At 41.2% G+C, this 10,000-nt stretch overlaps 1 protein-coding gene across 1 annotated transcript in view; it reads right to left on the bottom strand.

The window, feature by feature from the left end:
• The window catches only part of LOC137624245 (retinoid isomerohydrolase-like), a 33,240-nt gene that overhangs the window by 11,813 nt on the left and 11,427 nt on the right, over nt 1-10,000 (bottom strand). The window contains exons 5-6 of the mRNA XM_068354757.1: nt 10,000; nt 654-807 (exon numbers count right to left, since the gene is read on the bottom strand). The exon at nt 10,000 is cut by the window's right edge and continues 153 nt beyond it. Of these exons, the coding sequence (XP_068210858.1) occupies nt 654-807; nt 10,000 (155 nt within the window). The remainder of the gene's footprint in view (nt 1-653; nt 808-9,999) is intronic.

The raw sequence follows: 10,000 nt of genomic DNA, 5'->3' as shown, positions 1-10,000 counted from the left end.
ATTAAAATATGTAAGTACAGTAATCATTTCATGATTCTCATCTATAGCAGCATTTTCGACATAGTTGGATTTCTTCTCACAAGAATTATTACTGATCTAAAACCTCATCTTATAACCTGTTCTGAAGACTTAATGTCAAAATAATCTATAAAAAAAAAATAAATGGGATTTAAACAAGTGATGCCAATTATAGAGAGCCAGAAAAGCAGCTTATTTCTCGAAAACAGCATCTTGCCTTTCCTAGAATCAATTTAGACCCTAGGCGTATTTGAAGTTTGTGTGATAACCACGTGCTAACTTAGGTTTAAGGTTAGGGTTAATTCGGTCGACCTTTTACTCGACCTTGACCTTTGACCTAGGACTTTCAAAATGTAATCACTTCCACGCCTCAACATAACAGTTAAGCCATGAAAGTTTCACTACTCTATGAGTAAAATTGTGACCAGGAAATTGTTCTAAAAGAAAAACAGATAAACAGGGGGGGGGGCATAACCTCCTCCCAACTTCATTGACGGAGGTACAAAAATCCCCCAAAATTGCAAAAGAACAAGTTTTCAAAATATGGATGTTGTAGTCAATTTTTATCTCAGATACGCATATTGGTTGTTTGGTAAGTCATAAGAAAAATTACAGTAGGCGTTTCTTAAGCTCACCATCGACTTCCTTTGCAGGTGGAAACTTAATGATGTTGTAGGTAGGACCCTTTTTACCGGCATAAAAGTTTCCCATGTTGTAAACAGTTCCATCAGGATCTACGTGTGGATGTGCGGTGGATGTATTGACAGCTATGTAATTATCCAACCTTGTCTGCGAAGGGAAAGATAGAAATTGAGGAGTAAATCTATGGAATAAGTGCATTTATATAAACAATAAAGCTTCCGGTGATATTGAAATATCAAAAATGCATTTGAAACAATTAGCTTTGGATAATAATGTATATAGTAAATAGAAATGGCGTACGAGAGAAACAAGGGACTATATAACACTGGAGATAAATCGTGGAAGAGCCACACACACACACACACACACACACACACACACACACACAACGCCCTCTGGGTCAAGATTAATAAATGTAAAGAAAAAGATACAAGCAGCAGTTATTCGTGTCCCACAGAAAAATAGATGGCATGTGAAAGAATTTGAAATATAGATATATTCAAGGTAACATAATAAATACTGACGTAGGCCTACGCGTAAAAAATATATCTGTAATACGTGTTTTTTTATATGAAGAATAGAATTCACTATACATGGAAGATCCTGCTTAAATGCAAATTAAAAAAAAAAGCTTCAGGGATTGAACATTAAAAATATTAGAGCAAGAGATTTAGAGTTCCCAACAAATGAATTGGCAAGTACACAAAGAATACAATATGAAGAAAATTATAATAGTACAATTATTAAAGTGTGCTGGGCTGATTACAACTAGAAATAATGTCCTGCCAGTCCACTTTGCACCTGATCTCTGCTCAAGGTCAGTATTGTGCTCTTGGTAGATCTGTGGAATAAAATTGAAGAAAAGGAATTAAGATTTTTTTTTCTTTTTAACCTACACGAAGCACCGTTCCTTTAAGCAATAAAAGGGAGACGAACAAGAAATGAAAGCCTACAGTCTATTTGCAAAGCAGTATCCCTTACGTATAAATAATAAGTTGTTCTTAAAAAGTTTTTTAATATTTTTCCCACCAGGAAGCCAGAGAACATATATATATATATATATATATATATATATATATATATATATATATATATATATATATATATATATATATATATATATATATATAGGTAAGGTCACGTGTAGCGTGTGAACGTCTAGAAACAAACGAGCCCAACAAACATGAGACGTCACGCTTTCATCTATTATGCATTTTTTTTTGGCTCAAGCCATGTCGTGCTGATGGAAGTTCCTTCATTAGTAGCTTCCTAGGTTATATGTGACTACAGTGATATATCCCAGAGAATTTACCGAAGGTACCCAGAATTCTAACTCCTGGAGCGAATATCCCTTAAAATTTTAAGAAGGGATATCGCGTAAGGACGTAATGGCACACCTCATAGCAATCTGCACCCCAGATAGAGTTTTACGTTCGAGGAGGTGTGGCAAAAATAAAAGGGGGGCCCTTCAAAGGCCATCCCCGTTCCCTACTACTATCGATAGTAGAACAGCGCCATCCCTACGATTGTGGTCATTCCTTTTATTGTAGCGATTTCACTCGGTGGTATTTTCCTGTGATTGAATTTTTCGATTGTTTAAAGGATAATTAATTATGCTTTCTTCATCATCTTCCGCCTTTGGAAAGTTGAGTATTGGGTCTTTACTTTGAATGTTTTAGCTCCCTTTTTCACAATGAAATTAAGTATTTATTGTGTTTTAGAGCTAGGCCAGTTACTGGAGGTGCCATGGGCGCCGTCGTTCTTAAGCATGCGTTATTTAGTTAGCGGAACGACTTCCAGTTTTTAAATAGCTTTATTTAATTCTTGTAATTATTTAGCTATTTAGGCATTTATTCTTGTGAAGATTTGATTATGTGCATAATTATTTCCTTTTTCCTCTGTCGTTCATATAGTTAGAGTTTCGGTAATTGAGATAACCGAGAACTTGTCTAGCCTAATTATCTTATCCTAGACTTTTTCTATACGTTCGACATTCCCCGATTACCCTGTGTTTCGTTTTCATCCTTTGGAGACTGTTACCTCCTAGAATGTTATGAAACTTCTCACGTCTCTTCGGAGACTCAAGGGTAATCCCTTTCCCTCTGAGTGTAGCCTTAGGCTACAACCCTAGTAGCCGTGCCTGAATTTGATTCAGACATGGCTAATCTGGCGTTTGGTTTCTGCCTATTCCCTTAACCTTTTGGTTGTGGATATACCAGCAGGTTTTGTGATTTAGTCAGGATCTCAGAGTATTTCGTCTTATGTCGACGACCTGCCGGCAGGGTGAGTTGGTTGTAGGATACCTTTATTCCCCTGCCGACAAGGTTGCCGACAATGGAGGTTAGCCCTCCATAGTCGCATTAGAGTTATGGTAGTACAGTATACCATCTTCTCCTTGCGACTAAAAGACTAATCCTGTGCCACAGTTCCCTGGGCTAAGAGTAATTTTTTTTTAGCCTAGGATAACGTGGCACTGGAACCCTGTTTCTCCCTTGTTGACGGAATGTTAGCCATTTGCCGGCCTGGTCGGCATCCAAGATGGCTGCCGGCAGTCATGGACTGTCGACATTGCTGGCGGCTGCCGACGTTGCCGGCGGCTGGCGGCAGGTTTGCTTTTTGCCGGCCTGGCCGGCAACCAAGATGGCTGCCGACAATCATGGACTGTCGGCGGCTGCCGACATGGCTGGCGGCTGACGGCACATTCGCTAGCTGCCGGCATAGCTGGCAGTTACGTCCATGATGGCCGTGAGTGGGTAGTCCCTTCTGTCCCCAAGGTTCTTCAGTCCTCCCTTGGATTGTTGGTATAGGTTCTGTTGCCTGTGTGCTGCTGGCAAAGTCAGTGCTGACTCGGTAGGCAGCACGCCGACTGTACTCGTACTGTCAGCGGGTTGCCGGCAACAGTACTGTAGCTATTTAGAAGCCTGAATGTTACATTCTTCCCTTCTATTAGAACCTTCTTTCGGAAAAAAGGCAGTCTATTAGACTTTTATTTCCTTAATTACTGTATACATTTACGGTAAAGGATAGCCCTTTTTTTCCATACTGTCTCTCTCTCTGTCTCGCTAGTTCTGCCGGGTATGCCGGCAAGTCCTAGCTAGACCGGCATCATGCCGGATCAACTACTGTATAGGTGATAAAGATAGCCAGTATATCTCAGTATAGTATATACTGCAGATAGAAAACTACTATATTTCTTGTACTATTAGTTATTTCCAATATATTTTGGATATCCAGCTCGGCCATTTGCTGAGCCTAATCCTATATTGAATGAATATGATTTCTTCAATATCCTGATTGGAAATCAGTTTAGGATTACCCTACAATATTAGATACTTCAAGGCAAGAGTTATACACTCCTAACCCTTAAAAGGTACAGCCTTTTCTCAAGTCTCCCTGATCAGGAAACTCTATGATTTAATATAGTAGGAAGACTACAGCAAGTGACCTGAGTCGGATATACTAATATATGTCTTTAATTTTCTAGTCCATCTGGCTTTATGCTGGATGGACCCTTCTGTCTCATGGTGCCTGGTAGGCAGAATAATGACTAGATTACTATACATAGGTACAGTAGTCGATAATGTGCAATATAGACTTACTGCATTTAGAAAACTACAGTACCATGATACAGTAGTATTTTCTAGCATACCTTGGGTATCCTCCAGCGAGTTTTTCTGCTGATACCGCTTATATATTGAAGGAATATTTTTTCTTCAATAGTCTGATTTAAAATCAGCCATCCTGACCCCACAGTATTAACATTTTTTGGGACAGTTACTTGATACTTCTCTACCCTAGGGGTAAGAACCCTTCTACTTGGATTTTCTCAACAGAGAAAGCTCCATGTAGTTAATTCTGAGGGGAGGTAGCAGCATTATAGCTTACTATCCTAAGCTATTCTGTTGTAGGTGACATTTACATGTTGATTATCAGTGTAATAATCCCTTGTATACTCATTTGGTTCTCTTTTCTTTACAGGAGGAACACCAGATATCTTGTGATGCGGTCCCCTGCAAAGCCAAGAGTAAGGACTTTTACGGTCATAATTCTTGCAGGTTGCATGCCCCCTGCAATATCATTTCCGGATCCCTACATTATTGGAACCCACAGGGTTGCAATATATGTCGGACATTGATGTCTGGAGGTTTTTGATAATCCCGAGTCTACAGAGTCTAGGGATATAGCTCAGTATAAATTACGTAACTGGTGAGAGGCTTCCGAAAGATCTCTCCGGGACCTTTCCTACTTAATGATAGGATGCGTAAGCTATTATTTCCAAAGCTAAGTGAGGAAATAGTAGTGCCTCAGGAGCCAACTACATCCCCTGATGGCGAGAAAACCTTTGGGATCGAGGGCAAGAAGTGCCCTAAGGTAAAAGAGAAATATGTTGTGTCGGACTTTCCTCCGCCTATGCCGGCTAAAGAGCCACCGATGTCAACATCTTCGTCTTCTACCCCTCTATTGGATAATGTGGTACATTTATGTATCCAACTGAAGAATCAGACAGAGAGCTTTGGTAAACAAAGCAAAAAGCAGGAAGTAAAACACAAGATAGAACCTTGTAAAGCTTCTCTTGTTGCTTCCCATGGGTCAGTCAAACGACCCATGAATCAAGACCATCCTACATGCTCCATAACCAATCCCTGGAGGTTTGAGGAGCAGATGTCGATTTCAAATGGCAATCTCTACATCTCAGAGAAATTAGGTGCTGTTCCTTTGGACAAAATCCAATTTTGGCCAAGCTTTGATGCTTTCCCTAATTGTTGGGTTCGACTGTTGTATGAACCAAAGTCAGGAAAAGGAACGGAACAAAAGGAGGTCATGATTCTTGACCATGGTAAGGCACAGACCATCCTTTCAGGTAATCTGAAGAGGGCGGGTTATTCAGAGACGAAGGTCTTCTCACTGAATAACAGACACCCTTCCTCTCTTGCTCCTACTTCACTCGCTTTCCCCTTTATGGGGAAGGCATTTACTTCGGTTACAAAAGCTGTAGAGGCGGGTGAACCATGTCCTACACTCGATGAGTGCAAAGCTTTGTCACCAGCCTTTCCCGGTCAGGAAAAGGATTGGAAGGACGTCCATTTGACTTTTTCGGTAGGAAAATTAGACAAGGATGTCGCAAGTCGACAATTCAATGTATGTCTCCCTATTTTGTCCGATTTGCTCTTGTTTAATGAACTCGAGTCAAAGAAGAGACTTGCGGCATCCCTTTCTCTACAAAACTACATAGAGTTGTGTTCAACCTACGAAAACACCCCAGGCATGCTCATGGTCATAGCCAAAATGCATATGGCTACCTTGGTAAAGGACCTTTACGCCCTTGTGAAGGCTAGGAGAGCATGTAGAGAGTTTGTGTTCGCTGCTGCAACAGTGAAACACGAAACAAGGAAGCTAATATCTTCCACCATCTGGGGTAAAGACCTCTTCCCACAAGAGGTCATTAAGGAAGTAATTATGAATGCCACCATGGAGAACATTAGTCTTCTCCGGAAATGGGGCATTCCCTCAAAGAGAAAATCTTCTGCGGTTGTGGGTTCCCAACTTAAAAAGAAGATCGAAATTACTGGAAATATTCCAGTGACCACAATGCTACAGGCAAATGGTCAAAAGTCTAAACCTGCTGATTATTCGAAGCATAAAGACGCTTCGGCTAGGAAGAACTTTCCCTCAGGATCGCAGGACCTTCGATCCTTTGGTCCAGAGCCCATTCGAAATGAGTCATTGGTGGGAAACAAAAATGTCCCTACTTTCGTCGTCTTACCTTCTCCTACAGTTCAAAACCCTCCTGGAGGAGTATACCTGAGAGCTGTAGAGCATACAGGTAGTAAGAAAGCTATGGCTCGTCGAGTTCCAGGGAAGGCCATTTTCTGTTCACGAGAAGGACTCAAGAAATCTCTGAGTCATTCTGAACCTGTCGCCACTCAACAAGTTTTTGGTAAACTACAAGTTCCGAATGTTAATCCTTCTGAACATATGGACCTTGTTCCAATTAAGGGTGTTCGTAGTCTTACCAGACCTGAAAGGTGTCCTCCGGAACCTTTCAGCCAACCATCCCCCTTCCTCCTATCTAGGATTCATGTCACGAAGAGTAATATTCATCCTAGAATAGATATGTATCAGGCTCACAGTCCTAAGTATCTTCATATAGATGACCCGGTTCCTGGGACATCGCAGGTGCAAGATTTGCCTCTAGAAGTCTCGACTTTCTCCAGATCTGTAGTTTCGATGGCTAAGAAACCATCGAAGCTTTCAGTCACATCAACTCAATTTCCTCTTGGGGATTTAAAAGGAGCTCACAAGGTCCGTCAAGAGACTCAGCTGATCGATCAGATTCCCGAAACGCTAACAAGGGAAAACGCTAGACTTTCCCTGGTTCGCAATTCTGACAGACCTTGTGCAATGAACACGTCGGAAGGATGCGTTAAGGGTCAGGAGAACACACGCATCAAATGCTCGAAGAGATCAAATATGACTTCACAATCGAACATCTCGTACAGTTCTGGTGAAGTCACCCATCCCTTTCTTAAAGGAATGGCACCTATTAGCAGTTCACTTACAACTGATCCACGAGGTGACGGTGGATACTCTATCTCAATCCAAGGAGATAGAGCTGGAATGGTCCATGGACGCAGACATATTCCATCCCAGATGGGAACAAGTCCCGGAACTGCAGCTCGATCTTCTCATCACGAGCATCTTCAAGAAAGTACCTCGTTAAATAGCCCCTTACGAGGACCCTCTAATGAGGCTGATAGTCTAGATGAGGCCGGTCCTAGTTCCGATCCTAGCTATATTTCTGAAGATTCTAAAATAAACTGCCTTAGGTTTATCACGGAGAACCCAAACCCCTCAATTCACGAATTTCTTGCCCTAGTGGTTAGAAAGAGGTTTGGGATCTCAGAAGGCAATATAGAATTCTTTGAAGAATACAAGGCTAAGTCTACTAGAAGACAGTATGAGTCTTCCTGGAAGAAATGGGTGGAGTTTGTTAAATCAAAAGGTCCGAAAGAAATTTTTATGAACTTCTGTCTGTCCTTCTTTGTCCACCTTCATAGCCAGGGGTTGGCGCCCAATACGATAAATACGTGCAAATCGGCCTTGACTAGACCTCTCCTATATGCCTTCCAAGTGGATCTGGCAAATGAAATCTTTAACAAGATTCCGAAAGCATGTGCTAGACTTAGGCCTGCAGCACCACCAAAGCCCATCTCTTGGTCTTTGGACAAGGTTTTACATTATGCCTCATCGGTGAACAATGAAGATTGTTCTCTTAAGGATCTAACCCAAAAGGTTATTTTCCTGTTTGCAATAGCCTCTGGGGCTAGAGTTAGTGAAATAGTGGCTCTATCGAGAGATGAGGGCCACATTCAGTTCACAGATTTAGGAGAACTGAATCTCTTCCCTGATCCATCATTTCTCGCTAAAAACGAGCTACCCACTAAGAGGTGGGGTCTCTGGAGAATCTGTCCTCTGAAGGAAGATGTCTCTCTATGTCCTGTAGAGTGTCTAAAGGTCTATCTTCGTAGAACTTCAGACTTCAGAGGAGTACAGCTCTTTAGAGGAGAAACTTCGGGATCAAATTTATCTCTAAATCAACTAAGGGCGAAGCTCACCTACTTTATTCGTAGAGCGGATCCGGACAGTACTCCCGCAGGTCATGATCCGAGAAAGATTGCTTCATCACTGAACTTCTTTCAGTACATGGACTTTGAGCGTCTTCGTTCATACACTGGATGGAAATCATCTAGAGTGTTTTACAAACACTACGCAAAACAAGTGCATGAACAGAAACACTTTGTAGTGGCGGCAGGTAGTGTATTAAAACTTGCCCCCTAATTTTTGTGATACACTATTTTTGGTTTGGGTCCTCACTTGTCCTCGGACATGCTCTGGATAGGAATCATCCAGGATGTTCTATAAACACTATACTTTGCTAGTCCATGATCTGAAGCAATATGTGGTGACGTTAGGTAACTTATTTACTCTGCCGTTTATTCTACGATGAACAGATAATTGACTGGGACTGCCAATTAAGGGGAGAGGAGGTCATCCTTTTTAAGTGTTACCATGGTAACACTAGCTCTGTTCTAAAATCCCAGGTGTGGAATTTTACAGATAGCTCTAGTGCCGGTGTACGAAGTACATAGGGCAGTTAATGGTAACCAGTACAGGTTTTATGAAGAGCGGTTATCTTTTACCTTCTCTTCAATCGAAGAGTGGCATTTCTTGACTTCATTCCTTCAAGAAAGAAATACGATTCCTGTACTTGTTTCAGGTATAATCCCATTGTCAGACTACATTCGTTTGCTAACCATCTCTTGTAGTCATTTATTAGAAATAAATGTCTATTAGAATGTAGTGCGTCCATCTTCGCCAGACAATTGTATCTATACATGCCAGACTTTTTATCTACCTAGAATGCATCCTTCACATTTTTGTATGCATCTAAGGTTAGACATAAGTGACACTGATGTCTGTTTGGCCAAATATACAACTTGAGACTATTTGTATATTCAGTGTGTACTTAAGTTTGGTCATACTATTTATGTTAACCTTGAAATCCCTTTTCAACTGTCTAGATGACTCTTCCCTGTAGGAGGCAGGAAGCACTAACATTGTTTGTTTAGTGATGATGACATATAACGGTATTGTCACTAGCCTCATATGGTCAGTATGACCATTGAAAAGGTTGATATAAGGTTTAGGCACTGATGGAAAATCCACAGATACATTAATGCTCTGGTATCCTTCCATCAGCACGACATGGCTTGAGCCTAAAAAACGGATTTTGAGCGAAGAGAAAAATCTATTTTTGGGTGAGATAGGCATGTCGTCCTGATGGACCCACCCATCTCTTCTGTAGAAGAGATCTTCAGTTTCCCTCCCGTAGTACTGTATCTGTAACAGTCTATGCTCAATGCTACAAGGAATGACCACTATCGTAGGGATGGCGCTGTTGTACTATCGATAGTAGTAGGGAACGGGGATGGCCTTTGAAGGGCCCCCCTTTTATTTTTGCCACACCTCCTCGAACGTAAAACTCTATCTGGGGTGCAGATTGCTATGAGGTGTGCCATTACGTCCTTACGCGATATCCCTTCTTAAAATTTTAAGGGATATTCGCTCCAGGAGTTAGAATTCTGGGTACCTTCGGTAAATTCTCTGGGATATATCACTGTAGTCACATATAACCTAGGAAGCTACTAATGAAGGAACTTCCATCAGCACGACATGGCTATCTCACCCAAAAATAGATTTTTCGCTTCGCTCAAAATCCGTTTATTTACGATTTCCTATGTAAGGCAAATGCTTACTCATGAAATGAATTTGATTTACC

Source organism: Palaemon carinicauda, chromosome 31 (assembly GCF_036898095.1).
Source record: "Palaemon carinicauda isolate YSFRI2023 chromosome 31, ASM3689809v2, whole genome shotgun sequence".
NCBI classification, from domain to species: Eukaryota; Metazoa; Arthropoda; class Malacostraca; order Decapoda; family Palaemonidae; genus Palaemon; species Palaemon carinicauda.
Note: the sequence above shows the minus strand (reverse complement) of the source record. Positions and strands in the feature narration are given on the sequence as shown.